Below are 24,429 nucleotides of genomic sequence, written 5' to 3'. Positions count from 1 at the left end.
TGATTACAGACGCTTGAGCTTTCAAGCTCGGGGGGAAACACGAGTAGTGGGTCGAGTCTGTGAGAGTGTAGAGCAACGCTATTACTAAATGAAAGTAAATTAAAGCGTAATTTGGATATTCTTATCAAAAGTACATTATATTTTGTCCTGATTTTCGCTGTGCTGTGAGAAACGTGGTGCTGTCCCTCACCCTCCCATCAGACTGTAGGTGGAGATGTTCCGGCTCGTGAGGAGAAATAGAAGCAACATGAACCAGATGTTTTTTTTGTTTATATCTTTTGACAGATGAAGTGCAAAAGGGAAAAGGGAGATGGGGGGGATAGACACACAGCAAAGGGCTGCAAGCTGGAATCGAACCTGCGGCTGCTGCCAAAGACTGAATCCTCAACACACTGGGCCCCAGCTCCACCAGGCGGTCAAATAAATAATACATTCAAGTTCAAATGCAACCAGAAGCATCTGCAACACACTCGCAGTGATTCCTCTCCAAGTGCCCGAGGAGGAAAGTTTCTCCGACACAATGTTTACACATCGCAGAGTTTAACAACAACCTGAAAACATCCTGTCGCTGATTTTCTTTACACCTTCATCATCGACAGCAGCTGAAGTGACACCGGAACACAAGTTGGTCTCTGTCTCATTAAAACAAGGAGAAAAAAAAACAACCATCCAATTCAATGCACTTCTGCAGCGTTTATCTGATCCCGGATCAGTTCAGCCGCCGACTGATCTGCGTGCATGCGAGAGCGTTGATCAGTGAATTAGAACCCGTGAAGACGATTACACTTGTTGTTCGCAAATGTGATGAAACACCAAGAAAAATCTGGGCGTTGAAAATCGAAACGGAGGCAGAACAAGCTGTGATCATGCAAATCGTGTTTCTTTGTATTTCACTCCGTCGCTCTTTGTCAGATCTTTGAATGACTTGTGGTTCATAACAGTTTAGTTATCGTGAGCTGTGACAAATCCAAAACCTTCCACACACACACAGGGGATGAATGAATTTATTAACAAAATAAAAGCCATGGCCGTGTCTGAAATCACTTATTACTCACTATTAGTTATTTTGCTATTCTTCAGTGGCGTCTGAATGTTTGTCAATTTCTATATTTTCTATACATTGGACTCGTTGTCGCCCACAATGCAAGAATGAAAGAAAAATGGCAGATAGACGGGAGACGAGAGATCTGTACGATGCTAAAATGCTAAGTGATAGCATTCTCAATCCATAAGTGTCTGACGCTGTTATCTCTCTGGCCGCCGCCTGTCGGGATATTCATCCATTTCTCAGTCGTCCTTCTCTTTCTTACTCACTATATTACTCTACCAGTGTGTGTGTGTGTGTGTGTGTCCCTCTGGCTGTTTATATTCAGATACATGTCTGTCGGTGTGTGTCTGTGTGTGTGTCTGTGTGTGTTACTGTGTGTGTCTGTGTGTGAGAGGATGGTGTGAGGTCTGAGAGGCCGCAGAGCCCCCGGCTGAGAAGATGGACAACGACTTGTCAACTTCTTTTCATCCACACGCACTGAAACACACACACACACACATACACACATGCAAACACCTGCTAGCACGTACACACACACACACAGACACACACACACACACACACCACACTTGTTTTCTCCACAGCGCCCCAGGGAAGCGAGGAGGCTTTCAAGGCGACTCTGGAACCTTCAGTCAGCCAGAAAAAAAAGGATTTTCTTTTTGGCATATCCCAAACTGATGCTATTATTTGTGTGTACGTGTGTGTGCATGTGTGTGTGTGTGTGCGTGTGTGTGTATGTGTATGTGTGTGTGTGTGTGTTTAATAGAGAAAGGAGACATAAAGGAGGAGAGAAAAGACTCTTATTAAAACAGAAAAGACACACGGACTTTCCACTTGAGTCCCAATCAACCGCTGCACCGAACTAAATCCTCTGTGTCCCCGTGTGTGGCTGAAGAATCACACATGATGCATTAGAATGTGCTGTTCAGTCCATAAAGTGGCCCCCAGGCCTCAGAGGGGCTTCGGAGAGGAGCCCACAGAGAGCCCACCGCCCAGCAGAGTGACAGACGGCTGTTATAAAACAGCACGGAGCCATTTGGTCCTGATAGGAGACACTTTGTCCAGGTTCCCAAAGCCTTTGAAAAGTGAAACACACTTCGCTGTCCTTGGACGGAACGACTCGCCCTCCGTCATGTCAATTTGTCACTTCGGCTCTTTTCTTTGCCAATGTTTCTTCTTTTTTTTTTTTGTCCCTTTGTTGTCACCAATTTACCGACGTTACTTCTCTTTCTCTCTCTCTCCCTCCCTCTCTCTCTCTCGTTCCTCTGCAGGGAGATGAAGTACTGACTGTCATTAAGACTAAGGCTCAGTGGCCGGCGTGGCAGCCGCTCAACCTGTGAGTATCACTCAATGTCACTTCCACGAAAGGGAAAACACTCCTGAGAGAGATACGGCAGAAATAGTCAATAGTCGATAATAAGAACAGCTTTTTTATTCCTCAGGCAAATTGAAATTTAACATAACTGTTAATAAACTGTAAATCTTTGCAAAATTACACAACAAAATCACATAATAAATAAAACCTAACACAACTACAATGATTTAATACTAAATAACAGTTTCAGTGCATAATATAGCAAAATACTCATAATACTACTAATAATTTAATATTTATTATCAGTATGTTGTTATTACCACTTTTAACCATGTCTCATGCTGCACATTTAACTGTTTCCAAGAGAGCGCGGTCCACACCTGAGATGTTTTCAACAGTATTGTGTTTAAGAAACAGTTTATAAAGTGTTTCGCTGTTCAGACCGAGCTGAAAGTGATTTTTCTCACTTCATAAAAACTTAATACTTCTGAGTCTCACAAAACACTTTGTCATCTTTGTGTCTGCTCGTTCAAGCCAAGGTTGTTATGTCATCAGTTTGCTCTGAAGTAAACAAAGACATTCAAAACTCGTGTTAAATGATCTGTATGTTATAAAACACCTCGTTGTCATCATTCAGGACATACAAGGTAATTCAATATTAAACGAAGCGTATTCAATTTCTCTGTAAACGATCCTTTGATAAAGAATCACTATGTTCTCATCTTCCCTCTGCACAGCATCAGCTCACCATTAACTAGCACTAAGTTTTAAAAAGGGTTTTTAATTTGTGACCCAATGATGAAAGTTCAAATTATCATTTTAAAACTGTTGTATGAATATTGATTTAAGTATTATGTGTTGTTTCGTGAAGCTGTCTTTTCAAAAGCCTCTTAAAAGCCTCACCGACGAGTCTGAACACTCACTCTCTGGCATCTTGTGCACACTTTGGAGCTGGTTCAAGAGCAATTAGAAACTTAGCACAATTCTAGCCCTCAGCACAGAGTGGGAACACACACACACACACACACACACACACACACACACACACACACACACACACACACACACACACACACACACACACACACACACACACACAAACACACTAATGCACTGTATCTTTCACCAAACATCTGCTTAATTGCCCCTCCTAGCGTTGTCTGTCATTTGCAATATATTGTGCCACTATTATTTTTACTAATGAGAACATTCACACGTACATGTTTGCCACACACACACACACACACACACACACACACATACACACAATGCGAGTGTGAGAAATGAGCTCATTCTGTTCAATTTTTGCCAGCAAAGTTGTCAAAGTTGTTGTAGAAGAGTTGTTTCTGTGTGGACGTCTCGGTTTGGACGTCGTAATTAAGATGCCAAAGACGGTTTTCCCGCAAACCCCCCCCCCCCCCCCCCCCCCCCCCCCTCCAATTTATCCGGTGATTACACTGAGCAGGTTTCAGACATGCAAAGAGAATTCCTCATTATGAGCTATTTTCTGCCTCTAATTGGAGATTTCGGAGCTTTAATTATTCAGCAATTAGCAGAGGGAGTCAGGGGTCAGAGGTCATGACATCACAACTGGCCATTTTTAAAAGTAATTATCGAAAAAAGAAAACGCCAAGAGAATGTTAGTGAATCTGAAAACAATTCTACTGGGATGAGGATGTTAAAAACACATCTTACATCTAATCTGTGCTCTTTGTTGTTCCTCTCAATATTTCATTATTCACCCACTCACCAGGCGAGCAGCTCCGTCGGCAGAGTTTTCCGTGGACCGCTCCCGTCACCTGATGTCCTTCCTCACCATGCTGGGGCCGAGTCCGGACTGGAACGTGGGGCTGTCGGGGGAGGACCTCTGCACCAAGGAGTGTGGCTGGGTGCAGAGGCTGGAGACGGACTTCATCCCCTGGGACGCCGGCACTGACGGTGGAGTCACGTACGAGGTAGTCTGTCCTAATTGTCCTGATGGGTTTGAATGTTTTCTGGCAGTGGTAGAAACGTTATCAGATGTTAATCACTCATTATCTACTCGTCACTATGATGGAGGTGAAGTGTTTGAGTCCACAAAACACTTGTGGAGTCTCAGGGGTAAACAGCGCTGCAGACAAATCCAATACAACTGAAGTATACTGGTAATCGATTGGATACCAAACATCACAGCAGACTTCCACCTGTTTGTAGTTTTCCTTCATCCTTAGTATGAAAGGTGCTCATCCATATTCACCCCCTGTTTGGAGACTACAGCAATTTATTTATAGTTTACAAGCTCATGAATAAGCAAGGAGCTTATACCCGGCTGAGGGGAGACGGTGGTAAATATCCATCAGAAGAAACTCTCCGACACAAAAGCAGAGCATCAGAGAAGAATTCCACGGGCCCCCTCATGTGTGGCCCCCCTGAATGATTTCACACATCGCCTCTTTACTACATTTCTACTTTTGAACCCAGGTCAAAATGTCTTGGAAAGAAACAAACACTTTCACCTTGTCATCACAGAATAATTAATGATAATAATTAATCCAGAAACTCTGCGAACCTCATTTGAGACCCACCGTTTTAAAAACCTTGAAGCCTGTGATATACGTTCACTCTTCTTTCTGGAAAGTGTCCTTCTTAAAATACAACATCTAGTTTTTTAGGCATCGTTCACTCTATTGCACAGCAGACATTAAATTACTGCCACCTACAGACAGAGAAATGCCATTACCCCTCCTCCTGACTCCTCCAGACTCCTGCTCATCTTTTTCATTGTGTGAAAAACCCCAAAGCCTCATTTCTTTTCTTTTGTTTCTCGCAGACAGTGTTGTAACTTCTAATTATCTCCAACAAGAGAAAGATGTCTTCTTGTTTGGTCTCACACCAGATCTTTTCATCCTGCTAGTCAGAGGAGAAAACTCTCCATCAACTTGCAGCAGTACAAAGAGAATAGTGGAGGTTTTTACAGAGCTGACTTCACATCCATTCTCCCTTTGTAGCCGTCGTCCTTTTGTCTAATTCAGCACCGACGCATGTATCAAATCAAGAAGTTGGTTTAAAACTTCTTGATTTTGAAAACATACAATTTTTTTGCTGAGAGAAGAAAGAGAATGATTCATATTTGTCATGTTTCATCAGTTCTCTCTAGGGTTGTTGTTTTTTTTTTTTTGAAAGCTATGTGCAAACACTTCTATCGCACTCACCTGGAAACAAAGCCACATATCTCTTATTAAAGAGGTGTTTAAAAGGATATAAATAAAACATGCTGACATCAAACAGGGACGAGGCCCCGGACCAGATGGCTGACGGGAGCGGCGGGCTCCTCGTCCGGGCCCCTGACAGAACCTCTCCATTCGGTCGGAGAGGTGGAGAAAACCAATGCAGCCATTGTTCTATTATTACTTTTTATTCATTCTGCTTGAATAGCCGCTGCCCTGCTGTTCCCTCCCCCCCAGAGAAATGATGTTGTTCTCATTTTAGAAGCTTTTTTTCCACACACGTTCATGCACTATACGCTTCTATTGGATTTGTATTCTGTGACACACGAAATAATTCCCGTGCCCTAAATTCCGGCTGGTTTACTTTGATTATTCTCGCCGTTCCCCCGCGGACGACGCCGACTCTCTTCCCTCGGGCGTCTCCGGTCGCCAGAACAGATGTTTTCCTCCAGGACATCCAACTAATTTACCACAGAGTGCGACGATTCGCACACGATGCTAACGTGGGAATCGTTTCCCCTTCAAACCGTGACCTGATCTTCACCTGTAGCATCATCACGTGCTCACGTACATTTTCCCCTGATTGTTAAAGAGCTGTCAGATGAATTTCACCTTTAGATTCACATTGAGAACTCGGAGGCCTCCACCTGGGGAGACGACTGTGAAAACTGAAAGGCCCTTGTACTGATGAAAGAGAAATTTGATTTGATGTTCGGTGCGTCGGGGGTGCCGTCCGCTGGGGGTTGGATTCATGTCCACCTGATGTCCCATTCCGCTCAGAAATATTAGTTATTTCCAGAAAGGTTACCAGGGGTTTAGAGTTTTTCTAGTGGCATCAGCTCTTTTAAAAATAAGATACTAAAAAGCTGAATTAATTAAATTTGGCTGCCTGGGGGCAAAGCGGCGACACACCACTGGTGCAGATAGTTCAGTAAACAGCAGCTTCCCTGCACACCGAGCAGACATGGGGCAACGTGAGGAATCACATGGAGTTTGGTGTCCACTCCCTTTATTTCTCCGATAAATACTTTCCTTTTTTAGCTTTGTTTTGGTCTCCACCACCACGACCATCTAGTTGTTAGGTTCAGGGCCACAAATTCAAAACAACAAGCCGAAAGATGCTAAAAGAGAAGCGTTGCTGTGTTCATTTATTTCCCTGTTTCTCCTTCTTCCAGTCGCCAAACAAGCCCACGATCCCCCAGCACAAGATCCGACCACTGACCAGCTTGGACCATCCTCAGAGCCCGTTCTATGACCCCGAGGGGGGGGCGATCACCCCTGTAGCCAAGCTGGTGGTGGAACGCATCGCTAGGAAGGTAACGTGCCGTATGATTACGTGAGATACGGAAAATATGTGATGAAAATGAAGTCTTCTCACGAACAAATTAACAAACCTATTCTACTTTAAGGGAGATTTGGTTGAAAGTTAATTGCCGGACCCTTAAAGTTTGGTTCATGTTATAAGAAGAAGCCATTAGATGCATATCTGTTTACATGAGTTGTCTCTGTGTGCACAGGGGGAACAGTGTAACGTGGTCCCGGACACCATCGATGACATAGTGGCTGATATTGGACAGGAGGAGAAGGAGGAAGGTAAAGTACCTGCACATCCTCCTGTTCTGTTCACAGTACATCATGGAGGAATCCAACAGATCATCTTTTACCTCAATATTAGTCCCTGTCGTTACCTGATATTTGTTCAACGTTCACTTCAGCCATGTGGAGTCTTGTATGTCACACACACAGACAGTGAAGGGTTCAGGGTTCCGCGATGCTCAAGGACACCCAGTGAGCTCATTAGAGACACAGCTGGTTTAACTGGAGCCTCGGGTGGGAGGTCAGACAGTCAGAACACACATCTGGAAAGGCCTCGTCGTCACCCAGCTGTGAGGTGGAGGGCGCCCCGCGGCTGCAGAGCAACGCAACTGCGCCCGGAGCAAGTCCTGTCGTTAGCAAACACACTTAATATTCTGAGATCCTGTCGGTCTGGACACTGACATTTCAGGAGAACTGCACTGATGTACATTTTACAGGAGGATTACAGTGTGAGGATTCTCTGTCTGTATATGTGTGGATGTAATTTCTCCTGTCATTTCATTGGCTCTACTTCAAACTGCCATCGCTCTGGTGAAATGTCCAGAATCTGTCAGAGCGAACGCAGCAGGAAAGCGAGCGAGTGGCGGACGTGAAACTGGAAGATTACAAATATCTCCGGATGAGCAAGAGGAGACGAACACGTAGAGGACGAAGATGAAACTTTTGACAATAAAGACTGATGCCAGCTTTCCAAACCATTATATACATCATGTGCTGCCGCCTGCTGTTCTACCCCTCACCGGGATCTTCCTGTTGTTGTGAATGCGACCAATCTCCTGCTGTGTCCTTCATATTTGAAAGACAACTGAAAAAAGTCTGGACCCAGTTTTCTACACATTTTCCATTCATGACTCCCGTTGTCCTCGTGTTTAAACCTTTCTCCTTCTGCGCCGTCGAGCTTTTCCTACTTTCTTTTTCTTCTGATCCGATAAAAACATATTTGATGTCACAAGTTGCACAAACTCTTTCTCTCTGTGGTCTGACAGGGATCAGTCGACCGGTTCACAGCAGCGTTTGTGTTCATGGGGACTTTGTGCGTCGTTAAGCGAACCGGGGTCGGTGGCAGGATTCTGCCCACGCTGCAGAATCCTTAACAAGGATCTCCTGCCGCCTAATAAATGTCTTCCTCAGTCAGTCATGAACCTTTTCCTTCCTTCCCTCCTCCTCCACCACCGCTCCCTCTCGTCCTCCCTCGTCCTCCCTCTCTCCCTCCTCTCTGCGTGAGATGACACTACAGAGAATCCATTCAAGCCGGTCCCTGCGGTGCATCGCCCGGAGCCTCGCTGCTTTCACTTACAGCCCAACTCCCCTTCTACCTTCCCCCTCGGCCTCTTCTCTCTTCCCTCGTTCTCCTCGACTGTCATGACACTTTATCCCAGAGCAGTGGAGCCGCTCAGGTTCCTCCCTGAGGCCTGATGGTATAGTCCTTCTCTCCTCTCCCCTCTTTTCTTCTGCGTCCGAACCCCCTGAGAGAGAGCATTATTAATTGAAGCCAGTACCCCTGCTACTTCTTGTACTGCTGCTACCACTGATAATTGGACAAGACATTCACACATCACACCCTGCGCTCCTTCCTCTCCCACTCAGATGCCCCCCCCCCCCACCCCCCGTGGCCCCTCATGGTCGGCTACCTGCGGTAATCACCTTCGGATGTGATGTTAAAGAATCAGTGTTAGCCCAGTCGCTCATCCTTCAACCCCTTATCTGATCTGAAATGAGCTCAGTGGAATGAAATAGAAAATCAAGTTGTGGAAAAGCAGATTTAACTGCCGACAATGATCCGGTTTTCCACGTCACTGAATTATGACAATAATAAAAATGACTTCCTCCGTCACCTACTCACCGTCCCTCTGTGTTTCTCTGTCAGACGACACACCGGAGACGTGCATCTACTCGGGCTGGTCTCCGTGGTCGGCGTGCAGCAGCGCCACGTGTGAAAAAGGCCGCAGGATGAGGCAGAGGATGCTGAAGGCTCAGCTGGACCTCAGTGTGCCGTGTCCACACACTCAGGATTTCCAGCCCTGCATGGGCCCGGGCTGCAGTTTGGAGGGTAAACACACACACACACACAGACGTTATAGACTTTTTACCATAGATCTTTAAAAAATATATATATAATGCGGACTATGATGTTTTAGTTTGGTCTCTGTCCCATCCGAAAACATGGAGGAGGTTTATGACCTATACTGCAGGCTTCATTTCTGGACAATAGGAGAAAGTGACGATGTGTCGTCCATCTTTATTTTCACTGTGTAACACCAGTAACCCTAAATGTTGCTTTACAGCAGCTCTGCTCTAATGTGACAGACCTTTTTCCTTAAAGTGATTTTAACTGTAAGCATAAAAAACACAAGGTTCAATTGTTATGTTCTAAACTTTTCTTAGTTTCCGTATTCGGGTGCGTTTGTTTCCTGTCAACAGAGGCGATCAGTGAACCCGCGAAATAATTAAAGTCGAGGTGTTATCTCAGACTCGGTGACTGTGGGTGTTTCCTTTTGACTTAATCTGATGGAATCCGTCTTTGCTTCATTTGCATTTCACAGCCCGGTGGTTTCAGTTTATTCAGAAATTTAATTGTGCTGCCGTCAGACGACAATTGAGGTTGTTGTTGTTGTTGTTGTGAAGGATTATTGTGCTCCAGGGCCGGACCCGTACATCTGGGGGCAGGAGCAGGATAAGTTTGAGGGGCCCTGCCTCAGCTTTGTGTGCATAGAAAACGTTGTGTTCATCCTACCTGGTTAATCTGCGACTAAGATTTTATACTTAATATTTATCATAAATTGGAACAGAAGTTGCTCTATAACTGTTCACGTGTGTGGTTCATGCATGAGTTGGAATAATTTATGTCGACAATTTTAGAGTCTGTTAAGTAATTTTCAAAATAAAAGCTCTGTATTTCATCCTCAATCTAAAGCTACAAAACAAGCATTGTGCTTTTACATTGAGGACAAATCGCTAAAGAGGGAGTGATTTGTTTGACTCTCGTGGCCCCCTGGTGGCTGCCGGGCCCCAAAGCAGCCACTTAGTTGGCTCTGTCGTGTGCAGAGAAGCAGATAATAAGCAAACAAGTGTCTTCTCCGCGCTGCGTGTCGTCAGGAGCTGAGTGAGGCTGCGAGAGACACAGATCCCCGACATGTATCTGAGGCGGATACGGTTACATCCACACAATCTGTCACAGAACACAGTAAATCCCTCATTTCACAGAGTCAACACTGATTGGATCCTCCGGCTGCTTCAGCGAAACAGAAAAGATTAAGTGGATTAGCTGCTAACGCCGAGCGGACTCCTGCATTAAAACGGGATTTGACCATGTTTGTCTTTGACTAAAAAGAAATCAACGCAGCGTGTTTACATAGTTGTGTTGATGGGAACAACAGGAGGATTGTGTCAGAATCCTAATCAGGACACGGAGATAAAGTAACGACACAAACGTCTTTAAACAATTTAATGATGTTCACAGTGAATCCAAACGTCAGAGCTGAGGACAGATGTTGTTGTTTTTTTTAAAGCTAATTGGCAACAACTTTTTTCCTGTTTCTCGTCAAAGGAGAAAACTTTTCTTTCTGGTTTCCATCAAAGTTGTCAATTTCATGCTCTTTTACTGCGAGCAACAAGCTCCTGCCCGATCCCACAACACACACAGACACACACACACACACACGCACACACACACACACACACACACACACACACACACACACGCACACACACACACACACACACACACACACACACACACACACACACACACACACACACACACAACCCCAGGAGTTTGCTTTCGTCCAATTTACAGTGAAGTTGTCAGTTTGGAACAAATGCTGAGCGGCAGCAGAGTCAACGTCTGTCTTCTTCCTCCTTACTCCTCTTCCCTCGCTCTCAGGATGTCGACCAGTCAGACGAGTGAAGCTCGAGCCGCACAATGGATCTTCACACACACACACACACACACACACACACACACACACACACACACACACACACACACACACACACACACACCACTCACTCCTGCTCCTCTTATCGATTATCCGACAGCTACACAGATAGCTTTTTGTTCCTGAGCACCTCTCCTTTGTTTTCATTTAGCGCTCCGTTAGCGTGCGGCGGGAGAGATTGATAATTGTGGCGTTCACGCTGCGGCCGGACGAGGGGCTGAGGCCGAGAGATGATTAATATTCCTGGGAAAACACTTTGGCTCTCTGGGGGCCTCGTCCCGGCTCCAGATACCTGTGTCTTTTATTAATGATTCACTTAGTTCGGCTTTATTAGGCCACAGCCGGTGAGCAACGCTGCTCCTGGTGGGCGGTGGGGTGGTGGGGGGGGTGGGGGGGGAGTGTCAGGAGAGTCAAGTGTTGTGAGTCAAAGATAAATCCATGGCAACGTCTCCAGAAGAAAACAAGGTCTGTTCTCTGAAAGCATCTTTTTCTCACTTTTAATGGACTTTCCGCTCCGAGGCCTCGCTCCTCTTCAGTTACATCCTCTCTGCTGCGTTTCGGTTCTTCACACAGATCACTGCTCCTGCGTTCACGCCTCCACGTCCACACAGAGAGAGAAAGTCCCTGAGACCAGGAGTCAGTGTCTGTGAGAAAATACTTCTCACTTCATAACGTCAGTAAACATCTTTTCCTCAGGAGTTTATGTCTCAATCTCTAGTTTCTTCTCGTCTTCTTCAATACAACTGATGTTAAGACGATAAAGCACCGTTTACATTGAGGCGTGGATACCGTGTGATTGACAGCTCGTGTCGTCCAATGGGTGCATGTTGCAGGTGAAGGTGCGGCACCCAGTGTACACTCCAGTTCAGAAGGTGGCGGTAATGCACCTATAAGTATTTAGCCTAAAACTGAAGATATAGAAGAAGAAGAATCTCGCGAGTTTCTGTGAGATTTCAATCCTCACTGTGAAATAGTTTCCCTCAACCTTCAGGTGTGTGTCTGTGAGTGTGTGTGTTCTGAAGATTATGAGTTTAAAAATGGGTTAAATGTGTCTGTGGTGTCCAGTGAAGAGTTGAAAATCCCCTCGTGTGAAGCAGCCCTTAGGATTAAAACTGACAAGGGAGTAAAATGCTGGTGTGGTTCATTGATTGGACATTTTAGTTTTAAAACTTAAACCTTGTTGTTATGGATTTCCTCTCTGCAGACGTGTTGGAAGGAGACGACAGTGAAACAGCGTTAGACTCACACTAAGTGAACAGAGAGATCTCGAAGCCCTGTGCTGGTTAAAAGTGATAAAAGACTCCCGAGTGGACCTTGTTAGGAGAAGCTGCAGCTCGCTGTGCAGCTGATACACAGCCGGGTCACACATATTGACTCTAGCTCCCTCGGGCTCACGCTGTGAAGAGGACCGTCCCTGCGGCTGCTTGACTTATTAAGAGACAGCTGAGGCAGTAACATGGCACCTTCCACTTTGAGATGACTGAGCAGAGGAAGGTGCTGGAGAGAGTTCAGTGTGAAGGGAGAGGGTCTGAGGCGAGTTCAGAGACTCCTGTCAATCATCTCGGCTGCTGACGTCGACTCTGAGGCTGAAAAACTGAAGATCTTAAAGTCTCTGGTTTGATGTGCTGTTGTTTCAAAGCTGTTGATTAGAGGGACATTTTAATTTAAAATATGAAATCTCGAGACGTTCCTCTCCTGATATCTGTTGCTAAGTGGGACATGTTCTGCCTCTGTCCTCTCCTGGTGGACAGAACCGTCCACGTGCATGATGTCGGAGTGGATCAGCTGGTCGTCCTGCAGCGTGTCCTGTGGGATGGGGATGAGGTCCAGAGAGCGATACGTCAAACAGTACCCCGAGGACGGCTCGCTCTGCCAGCTCCACACCGAGGAGACGGACAAGTGTGTGGTCAACGATGAATGCTGTGAGTCCCGGTTGATGCTGCGCTGCTCGGTCCATGCATGGATTTGTGTTTTTATTTAATACAAAAGAAAACAGAGACAAACTACAAAGAATCTGCAGTTTTCTGAATAACCTTGATTTGTCTCTGTCATTTTAATTGGCTGTGACATTTTTATCCAAACTGTGTAATGTACCAGTTACAGTTAGTTTTGTTTAGATCTTATATCTTAGAATATTTATAACTGCAAGTCACCAAGTGTTTAAATATAAAAATATACTGTTTTTATAATATTTTGACATTGATTAATGACTAGAAAAGTGTTTTCATGAAGTTGGCCTTTGACCTTTTGGATTCAAAATGTTATCACATCATTATTTTATCAGACTCCAGTATTTTCCTTGACGTTGGAAGTTGAAATTCACACTAACCGACTGTCCCACAGCTCCCAGCAGCTGCGTGGTGACCGAGTGGGGGGAGTGGGACCCCTGCAGCATCACCTGTGGGATCGGCATGAGAAGACGTGAGCGCATGGTGAAGATGCCTCCGATTGACGGATCCATGTGTAAAACCGAGGTGGCTGAGGTGGAGAAGTGCATGATGCCAGAGTGCCGTGAGTCAGCAACACTTTATAACTTCATGCATTTAGTTACATGTTTCACAGATGTATAAACTTGTGTGTGTGTGTGTGTGTGTGTGTGTGCGCGTGCAGACACCATCCCGTGCATGATGTCCCCCTGGTCGGACTGGAGCGGCTGCAGTGTGACGTGTGGCCTTGGCGTGCGAACCCGTCAGAGGATGCTGAAGTCTGATCCCGCAGAGTGCACGGAGGAGCTGGAGCAGACGGAGAAGTGCATGTTGCCCGAGTGTCGTAAGTGACCGACGAGCAACTCTCGTCACTTCCTGTCGCTCTGTTGAAGTGAAATTCAGTTTTTTACTGTTGATGCTGTGACACTTCCTCCCTCCCTCCCTCCCTCCCTCCCTCCCTCCCTCCCCCCCCCCCCCCCCCAGCCCAGGACTGCATGGTCTCAGACTGGTCCGAGTGGTCCGAGTGCAACAAGTCCTGCGGTAAAGGTCACACCATCCGAACCCGCATGGTCAAACTGGAGCCACAGTTCGGAGGCAGCGCCTGTCCCGAGAGCATCCAGAGGAAGAAATGCAAGATCAGGAAGTGCCGGACAAAAACGAAGGAGGAGAGAGGAGGAGGAGGAGGAGGTGGTGGAGGAGGAGGAGGAGGGGGAGGAGGAAAGAGGAGGAGACGGGGGAAACAGGGTAGAGAAGCAGCACTGGAGGAACAGCCAGGTTAGTCTTCAAAACCTTTTTATCCTTTTATCAACGGCTCTTAAATCTTTTTTACGAGACCAGTGAGAATCAGCCAGTCCCAAGTTTTTTCAACTATAAGTTGGACAGAAAGTTGTGGCCTGAGCTGCACTTTAATCTCTGCAGTCGATGAGATGTTAAAACTTAACTATAAATCTGAGTAATATTTGCAAATCAAAGCTTTAATTAGGTTCAGTCCAGGACGACGTGAAGGTCGATCCTCAGCCAAAAAGACAGAGGAACAATGAGTCGTTCTTGGTTCTCAGAAAAGAACGAAGCTTTCAGATCTGTCTTCGCTCAAACAGCATCAACTCCCTTCCCTTCGTGTTTCCTCCCTTCCCACAGGTTGCAGGATGCAGCCGTGGACCAGCTGGTCGGACTGTTCCAAACCGTGCGGCGGGGGGATCCAGGAGCATCTCATGATGGCGAAGAAAAGAACAAAGGGCGCTCTGGTGTCCAGCTGTAAGGACCGGAAGGAGATCCGTGCCTGTAACGTTCATCCCTGCTAGGGGGCACTACTGAGCTAACAGAGGAGTTAAATACTCCAGATATGATGATGATGATGGGGGGGTGTTATGTTTGCAGGGGGGTGAGGGGGAGAGAAGAGGAGAAGGAGTGTGAGGGAGGAGGTGACGACAGAGAAGAGGATGATGCTGTTTAGTGAAGCCATTGTAGACAGTTAGTGAACAGGGCTTTTTACTTTAGACCACGACGGGAGAATGAGAGACTCGAGTCTGAGTCCTGCAGAAAAAACTAAAACCATCTGAACCAGAATCCACTTCAGTGATTTTCAGTTTGACGCAGACTTTTCATTTTGACCCACAGGGACAGAAACGAGGCTCAATCCGGGTTTTTCCTGGGAATTCTCGTCAAACTCAAAACAAATGTACTGATAGTTTCTTTATTAAAGGAGACACATGAGGCTTTTACAGTTTTTCTTTCCTGAAGTGTGTTGTAACGCTTTTTTGTGAATCCAAAAGTTCTGCAAAGTTAAAAAAAGGCCCAAAGATTAGAGCATGTAAACCTTTTAACTCTAATTAAAATCCACCTGAATATGAGCAGAATATGTCTCTTTTAGCTCCTTAGCAACTGGATCAGCTTATTGGTTTTCATATTAAGTTTTGAAACTCATGTACGACGAGAGGTTCCAGAAAAAACAAAAGACAAATGAAACCAAACCGAACTGAACGTTGGATTCTTGTATTTTTTCCTGCAGGACCTAGACGCTGGTGTCTCCTCAGTCTTATGGATGTACTGTATATCTACTATCTAACCAACACTTATAAATGACACTTGTACGTAATTTACGAAAAACTCTTTCCCTAATAAACGGACACATTTAAATGGAGATGTTTTATACTGTTGAACTTAGTCTTTATATCCTGTCCTGCTGTTTCTCCGTGGCTTCAGCTGATGTAGCATTAAACCTGCGATAGCTCTGCGTCCGTCAGAAGATCTTACGTTAGCATGTGTGGAATAAAAAAACAGATTATTTTTGGTTAATCGGCTGTAGATGTTGTAAAACAGAGACGTGACTGTATCTAACACCAACAGACCATAATGTATCTGTGGGACAGATTAATACAGACGACTGTTACCGGGGCCTTGGTTCAAAACACACATTACGTTCATGGATTGTTGTTTTTTTTTTTTTACTCGCGTTCGTCATCACGATCTGTTGAATCTGTTTTTATCATGAAAACTCATCAGATTATATCGTAGTTTGTTTCTGTCGTAGTTTCATCAGGAGAATTCTCTGTAGATGTTTTCTTTCATTTTCTCACTTCTCCTCTTTCTTTTGTTTCTTTGCTTCTGTATCATGTGACTATTTTGTAAGAAACCACCTTTACAATAAAAACGATGTAAATGTGAAGATCCGGATGAGCTGGTTTTGGTTTCATGTGTTTGACTCTCGCCTGTTTCCACGTGTTTGAATCTGCAGTTTCCTCAGACACAGGTTCAATATCTTCATTCCACAGTTTGTTCAGAAGCTTGATGCTCGTGGGCGATAATGATCTGTGAGTCCTGTTGGTTCAGGAATCGAACCCTGAACCGTCTTCTCCATGTGGTGAAAAGAGGAAAGTGCTTTGTCTCTGATTATGACTCAGAGATCATTGTCACACAGTTTTATGCAGTTTATTTTTACGGCTAAATACTATATATTTAAAATAAATATCACAATGATGAATTTGCATTAATTCCTGTTTGCTCATGCCTGGTTGAGTACTTACAGTTTGCCTCCACTAGATGGAGATAGAGGATAGAGGGCGAGCCTGGGAAAATAAACAGCAGCCAAACTTGTATCTTGTATTTTCAGTACTAAAATATTAAATACTTTAAATAGCATGGGGTCGTATTTGATTTCAGCTTTTTACTGCATCAACTTCTACCTTGGATGTAAATTATTGCTTTAGTTTTGATTTACTGTCATTTTAACAATCCAGAGGTCTGACGTTCTACTTTCAGTCAATGACAAAAGTGTCTTGTTTAGGTTTAGTTTAGGTTGTAAGTCCCACCTCCTCCATGTTAGTGGATGGGACATGGGCCAAATTAAAAAGTCACATTTAGTGCATATCAAGTAAATTGTCGTTTTGGGGGGGGGGGGCGGCTGTGGCTCAGGGGTGAGAGCGGTCGTCATCTAACCAGAAGGTCGACGGTTTGACGCAGTCTTTCCTGTTCCACATGCTGAAGTGTCTTTGAAATCGCTCTGACTCCGGCTCTGAATAGACAAGATGGCGGCGGTTGATTGGGAATATTTTGGCTTCATTTCTGGACAGTTGGAAGAAGTAAAGACGCGTCGTCCATCTTTATTTACAGTTTATACACGTGCACGTACACTGGCGTTCACCCTCACCTGCCTGTATGTATATATAATGGAACAGTGTAATTCTCTGAGCCTCCAGGTGAACTCCACGCCTCCACATCACGGCTCATGAATAATAAAAAGCCGATGAAGACGTCCAGTAGCTTTTTTATCTGCTCCTGATCAATATTGAATGAAGTTTTGCTGCAGCTGCTTCGTGGGTTTCAGCTCGAACACTGAGAGCAACAGTTAAACCTGCTCTCAGCTTCACACCGTGACGGGTTCCAACGATAACGACGACATTACTTTTCTTTTAAAGCCTCGGAGGCTGAAGGAGTTTGCCTGAGGGAAACGCAGCAGTGTTCACACGTTCGATTCTGTCACCCCCCAAAGACTCGTGTTGCTCAGCGAGAGTATTGGAAAATGTGTAAAAATAAAAAAATGTTGCACAAGCTATGGGAAATAAACTGCATTTATATGGTGAAGGCCACTGGGGGAGCTGCACAGTACCAGTCACGTTTCACACTAATTGTAAATAAAGATGGACGACGTGTCTTCAGGGACTCACAGACTTTGCCAAAGGGAATTACCCACAGTTCATAGTGAGGTCACACATACACGAATACAAAGTGAAGATCCTGGGTCCAAGTTCACCAGAGTTGAACTTTCCCTGATGGTGGAAACGTGTTAGTTCCTGTTTTACTCTGAAGTTCTTTGTGTGTCTCTTGTTTTACTTCCTGTCACAGTACAACCTACACACACACAGTGAGTGTAACTTTTGGTAAAATGCAAGAATAACTACTTATGGTTGTTGAATATTTGAAGCTTTGTATACTAAGAGTAAAATATTATTAATAAGGTCACATTGTTTTGGTTCAATCATGTAAATCTGCCAATATTGTAATTTATTATACAACTCTTTCTATTTCATCACAAATAAAACAAACTGACTTCTGGACTAAAATCTTTTGCATGTTTTGATTAATGAATAATTCACATTTATAAATGATAGAAATCCTCAAATAAATAAATCTTCCACTCTGAAACTCAAACACATCAGACCTGAGGCTGAGTGATAAACTCTCCTGAGGCCCATTAGTTTTACATCTGAGACCAAATGTTCTTCTGCAGCTCTGTTTAGGTTCCAGTGGGGCGACACACACACACACACACACACACACACACACACACACACACACACACACACACACACACACACACACACACACACACACACCAGCACCAGACACAGATGTTTATTGGCTCTAAAAGGATTCTCGGTTTGTGATGAGCATAATTTTACAGCAGCAACAATCTAATGTCAGATAAACGTGTCAAACATTCACAGAAACCAGCTGCAGTGAAATCCACTTGTTCTCTGTTCCTCACAGAGACGTGTTGTACAAGCTGGTGTAGGAGAAGGAGGAGAAACATAAAACTAAACAAAGCTTTTTATTAAAGCCTGAATTATTTGGCCTTATTGACAGATTCTGAAAAATATCTGTTATTCTATATCTTGTGTTCCTGTTGTATCGTATATAGACGTTTTCCTCTGCTCCTCTTTTATAAAGCTGATAAAGAGATGAGTGTTACATAACACGTCATGTTCCCTTCTTTCTCTCTTCCTCCTCTCTCTCTCTCTCTCTCTCTCTGCCTCCTCTCTCTTCCTCCTCTCTCTCTCTCTCTCTCTCTCTTCACTGTTATTCCTCTGTTTCCATCACATTCCTTTGGCCGTGGAGTTAACACACTGTTGCTTACTCAGCTGCACGAGGACGTTTTCCAAAGAATACAAATGATTTCATCGGGACACTGATCAGTTTCCTCCCTGAGAGATGAGGATGTAGAAGGGAACAGCTCATGTTGGGGTCACGTTAGAAATCCACACTATGAAGAAGCTTCTTGTAAACATCATTTTATTTTAATGTTTGTACGTCTCCTCCATTTGTCCAGAGGCTGCGGCACGATGCAGAACATCCAGAGATATTTTAATGATGTTGATGATGCAAATCGACCTCGAGTCTGAACAGAAGCTTTTATAACATGAAAACCACTCAACGGCTCAGGACCACAAGTGAAATCACCTGGTGTGGCTGCAGGGGGCGCTGTTGCTCAGTAAAAGCTGCACATAGTGTTGCTTTAAAGTTTTTATTCAAGCGAAACTAAAATCTGAACGTCCATGACGACACTGAACACATGATCGTCACTCAGGCTGCAGGGGATTGTGGCTCTGGCTGTTTCTGGACTGGAAGGGAAACTAATCTCCTGATAAGATTAAAGAGACATTTTATTGTATCTGGAAACTTCCCGTCACAATGATGATGATTTCCTGTCGGTGTCAGTTCCGTCTGAAACAATATTCATCCAAAGCTCCGTCTGAGTTCTACAGGGTCAGTTTTAATCAAAGGTCCAGTGGAAACATAATGAGAACCTGTCAGGTTGTACTTATACATGATGTAATTGTGAGGCGAAGGGGGACTTTGGTCTAAAAGCAGCGTTTTCTGCTGAAGTGTGAAGTGATTTGAAGGATTTGCTTTAAATAGTAAGTGTTGAAACGACGGCTGCGCACGTGGGCCCAGTTTTCCAGTGACTGAGCTTCCAGGTGATCGGAGCTGAAAAGAATCTGTGATCATGCAACAACAGTAAAAGCACGTGCGCAGGTGCACAGCGGCTGCATGTTCGATGCTGTCATCTGCAGCTTCTGTAACATGGAAATCAGCAGAAACTAGTTATTACCTCAAAGTTGATGAGTCATGTTTTCCTCTGGAGGATCACACAGAAACAACTTGATGGGATTCTCATGAAACCTGGTGTGAAGGATGTGGTCAGAGAAGAACCCATTAACAATTTTTTACATTTTTACCATTTTCCAAGTGAATAATTCATGGATCTTTAGGGAATTTAAGGACGTTTGGGCCTTTTAGTTATATAATGAATAAAAACAGGCTGAATCGTCATGATTGACAGCTGAGACTGACTTGAGACCTGCAGACTCACGTCAAAGAAATTTTGGATTAATTGTTTTACAACATGAGGAAGTGGAGAGTGCATTGTGCATCATTATTTATAATGTTGGATCTAATGTGAATATAACAATTCTGCAGCTTTAAACAAGATTCACATGTTGAACGATCATGTTACATTATTCAGTTTATGTTGAGTAACCATGAATTATCATGTTAATTTGGTGCGTTCAATTCATGTTTATGCATTTTAACAGCTCAGGATCACAAACACGTCAGTAACTCGCAGCTCAGAGACAGGAAGAGGTGAGCAGTGCTACCATTAGCATCCCGGAAGGTTGTGTGTGTGTGTGTGTGTGTGTGTGTGTGTGTGTGTGTGTGTGTGTGTGTGTGTGTGTGTGTGTGTGTGTGTGTGTGTGCGTGTGTGTGCATGTGCGTGTGCGTGTGCGTGTGTGTGTGTGTGTGTGTGTGTGTGTGTGTGTGCGTGTGTGTGTGCGTGCGTGTGCGTCCGTCCCATAGGTGCTGGTGTGATTACAGACTAAGTAACCTCGTTTTCTTCTCAACCAAATTGATTCTTACTGGTGTGATGAGCTCGGCACAACCTCCCCCACCTCCTCTCTCTCTCTCTCTTTCACACACACATGCATGCACACACACACACAGAAACATGCACGTACCCACTCATGCATGCACACACACAGAAAACACAGCGAGTCGTGTCTCCATTAGATGAGATGGTGAAAGTGGAGCAGCATCTCCCCTGATAATGAGCTCTGTATTGGAACATGCGATATTCATTCATTCATTCGTTTATTCATTCTTTCATTCCTCTGTTCATCCTCTCACATCACTATCACACAATGACCAGTTATCATCAGATTCGGTCCTTGACGTTCGTTTTAACTCTTATTGAAGGAGCCAAGTTGACCATGAGCACACTAACAAGCCCAGCTGTCGTCTAGGGGACAAAGAATAGAATCCACTGAAAGATCCAAGCTGTTGAAAACCAGTTATTATTTCCATATGTTTCTCTTGTGCGTCCAGAGACTCGAAACGTTTCCTCCTCCTCCAGGTATTCGGCTCCACCTTGTATCTCGGCCTGATTGAATTGAAGGCGTCTCCCTGCTGGAGCCTTTTCTCCGTCGTGATCTGTTTTAAAACGGGAACGTGGAGATAAACGGCTCAGGGCAGCAGCACGTGGGAGTGTATTCAAATGAAGCTGCAGCCGAACACCTACACGTCTGCATAAGCAGAATTAACGAGACTTAACGGTAACTGACAGCGTTTACGATGAAGGATCCAAATACGTGTCCGCAGCCAAACTCCGAAACACTCGTCTGGTTTCAGGAAACACAGGGAATCTGACAAACTCATCATCATGACGAGTGGACAGTTGAAATCTTGAGGAATCAGATCATGTTTCAAGGTAAAGTTTAGCTCAGTGATGTCATAGTGTTTAGTGAAAAGTCACATTTTGAAACTGATGCGTCTGTTTTTAAATCGTTGTCGGTGTGGAGGTGTTTTTATTCCAGAGACCAGCGCAATTTCCTCCCTGTGCTCCTCTGTTTTCTGTGGTTGCCATGGTCACAGGGCGAACTGTGGGGCAAGTGAAAAAGATGAACGTTCAAATGTTATCATCGTCTGCAGCGGAGAAGAGTTGTTTCAATAGAGCGAAATCTGACTCCTCTCTCTGACTCCTCTCTCTGCCTCCTCTCTCTCTACCTCCTCTCTCTCTGCCTCCTCTCTCTCTACCTCCTCTCTCTCTCTCTACCTCCTCTCTCTGACTCCTCTCTCTGACTCCTCTCTCTCTACCTCCTCTCTCTCTGCCTCCTCTCTCTCTACCTCCTCTCTCTCTCTCTGCCTCCTCTCTCTCTACCTCCTCTCTCTCTCTCTTCCTCCTCTCTCTCTACCTCCTCTCTCTCTACCTCCTCTCTCTCTACCTCCTCTCTCTCTGACTCCTCTCTCTTCCTCCTCTCTCTCTGCCTCCTCTCTCTCTGCCTCCTCTCTCTCTCTCTCTCTCTCTCTCTCTCTCTCTCTCTCTCTCTCTCTCTCTCTCTCTCTCTGCCTCCTCCTCTCTCTCTGTCTCTCTCTCTCTCTCTCTCTCTCTCTCTCTCTCTCTCTCTCTCTCTCTGCCTCCTCCTCTCTCTCTCTCTCTCTCTCTCTCTCTCTCTCTGCCTCCTCTCTCTCTCTCTCTGCCTCCTCTCTCTCTGACTCCTCTCTCTCTCTCTCTCTCTCTCTCTCTCTCTCTCTCTCTCTCGCTCTCTCTCTCTAACCCTCTGATCAAAGACGACCTGCAGGTGGATCCTTGGTTATGTTCAAATCCATCTAAAATAAAAACCATCATATTTAGAGCATTAAGTTTCTTTGCAGCAGAAAGCCAACACATGGACAGGAGTGAAAACATAATCTCCTTGGCGAAGGTAATAATAACTTTTTACGAATACTGTGAATACCAAGCTTCATAGTAATCCATCCCATAGTTTTTGCGTAATCCACACAGACAAGTTACCGCTTATTGAGGAACCAAATCTCCGCTGACAGAAGATCGGCTCGATGTGTCCTGAGATGTTTGTGATTTATGTGTTTTCATGAGGCTCCTCTCGCTCTGAGGCCTCACGGCGGCCATCACAGGAACCAGAGCAGCACACAGGAACCAGAGCAACACACAGGAACCAGAGCAACACACAGGAACCAGAGCAACACACAGGAACCAGAGCAACACACAGGAGCCAGAGCAACACACAGGAGCCAGAGCAACACACAGGAGCCAGAGCAACACACAGGAACCAGAGCAACACACAGGAACCAGAGCAACACACAGGAACCAGAGCAACACACAGGAACCAGAGCAACACACACCTCTCGGAGCTCCGCAGCAGCTGTCTGCAAATTGCTCCTGAGCTCAACAGGGAGGAATTAGTCGGACGAATTGGTCCCGACGCCGCCTCGATGCTGCTGCGTCTCTTCTGGCGCCTGTTGAATTTGATCCAAGATTCACTTTATCTTCACTGATGCCCCGTCATGTTTAAATGTGGCCCAGATTCCTAATGATCTGTGGTTTGGAGCCGTCAGTCTGAATGAGTGATGTTTAGCACAGTTACAGTCTGGTTGGTTTTATCTGAAACACTTCCCATGTTCCCCTGCTGCCTTCACACACTCTGAAACTGAAATATCATCCCACTGTGTTTGCAGCGAGGACAGAATATTATCCCAAACATCACTCAGACCACCCCCCCCCCCCCCCCCCCCCCCCACCCCCTGCAGAGTCGTGTTCCTGACCTCGCTGCATCGTTATACTTTCAACCGCAAGACAACAAGGAAACCTGGTTGAATGCTTCTTCTCCAGAGGGGAGAAATAACACAGAGCGAGGGTTCACACGGGTCAAACTGCAAAAAGCCTCTTCAGCACAACTTTTATAAGAAGTTTATGAAACGTTATGACAGATTTAAACTTGTTTAGAGAGTGAGAACCAGCTCCTGACTGGGCAAAGACGAGACTGTGTGTGTGTGTGTGTGTGTGTGTGTGTGTGTGTGTGTGTGTGTGTGTGTGTGTGTGTGTTGGGAGAACTGACGACGCAGGTGCGAGGTGGTCGTGGGTGTTCATGTGCTGATTCTATTCCTGAAACACTTTCTCTCTGTATCTCTCACCCCCCCCATGAATCAGTCCATTCCATATATAAATAGAAATATTTATTAATAACATCTGATGGACAGTTAGCACAGTCTGCCTTAGTTTCATTATACATCTGGTGTTTACACTATGGTTAGTATCTCACAACTAAAGAGATTTAAAAATGACTCACAGAAAAATGATGCATGCACTGTACCTACGAACACAAGAGAAACTGTCATTAACTGTGACGTGTCCAATACGAAGACATTAAAACAATACTGGGTTTAATCCGACTTTCAAAAAACAAACATCTGCAGAGTGAGGTCACAAGTACGAAGGAAAACATTCGGCCCCATGACAGCAGAGTTTGTAGAATAGAAATAATCCAGTCCCTTGTTTTCTGGAAACAGAGACTGCTTCTAATTTGACGACATGATTCCGAGTGATTGATTTCAGTATTGGTTTTTTTAATGGGAGCCCTTTGACCCCATCAAAAAGGCTCAAGTGATTAACCACCGGGTCGATAAGAGCGATGATCGAGATACGGCGGCTTCACTGACGTCTATGAAGCTGCTTCTAAGACGTCAGGGAACTTCTGGATGTTTTTACCACCTGTTTTGGGCCTTTTTAAATTCACTATAATAACCAACAACTGTTTTGTTTGAATCCTGATCTGCTGCCCCCTCGTGGTCAAATCAGTTAATGCAGCTGTATAAACATCGCTTTTTAAGA

General features: G+C 44.9%; 1 protein-coding gene across 4 annotated transcripts in view; it reads left to right on the top strand.

Annotated features, from left to right (window-relative positions):
* LOC117763033 (spondin-1-like) overlaps nt 1–16,194 on the top strand; it is a 65,616-nt gene extending 49,422 nt beyond the window's left edge. For 2 of the 4 annotated variants that reach the window (XM_034587870.1, XM_034587869.1), the window contains exons 7-16: nt 2,320–2,384; nt 4,117–4,318; nt 6,745–6,885; nt 7,087–7,162; nt 9,033–9,215; nt 12,855–13,025; nt 13,447–13,614; nt 13,714–13,872; nt 14,013–14,303; nt 14,667–16,194. In XM_034587870.1, coding sequence (XP_034443761.1) covers nt 2,320–2,384; nt 4,117–4,318; nt 6,745–6,885; nt 7,087–7,162; nt 9,033–9,215; nt 12,855–13,025; nt 13,447–13,614; nt 13,714–13,872; nt 14,013–14,303; nt 14,667–14,830 — 1,620 coding nt within the window. In that variant the 3' untranslated portion in view covers nt 14,831–16,194. The remainder of the gene's footprint in view (nt 1–2,319; nt 2,385–4,116; nt 4,319–6,744; nt 6,886–7,086; nt 7,163–9,032; nt 9,216–12,854; nt 13,026–13,446; nt 13,615–13,713; nt 13,873–14,012; nt 14,304–14,666) is intronic. The other 2 variants (XR_004614110.1, XM_034587872.1) reach the window with 2 other exon arrangements.
* The last annotated feature ends 8,235 nt before the right edge of the window (nt 16,195–24,429 follow it).

Source organism: Hippoglossus hippoglossus, chromosome 6 (genome assembly GCF_009819705.1).
Source record: "Hippoglossus hippoglossus isolate fHipHip1 chromosome 6, fHipHip1.pri, whole genome shotgun sequence".
Taxonomy (NCBI): domain Eukaryota; kingdom Metazoa; phylum Chordata; class Actinopteri; order Pleuronectiformes; family Pleuronectidae; genus Hippoglossus; species Hippoglossus hippoglossus.
The sequence above is the reverse complement of the archived record's forward strand: the minus strand, read 5'-3'. Positions and strand labels throughout refer to the sequence as shown.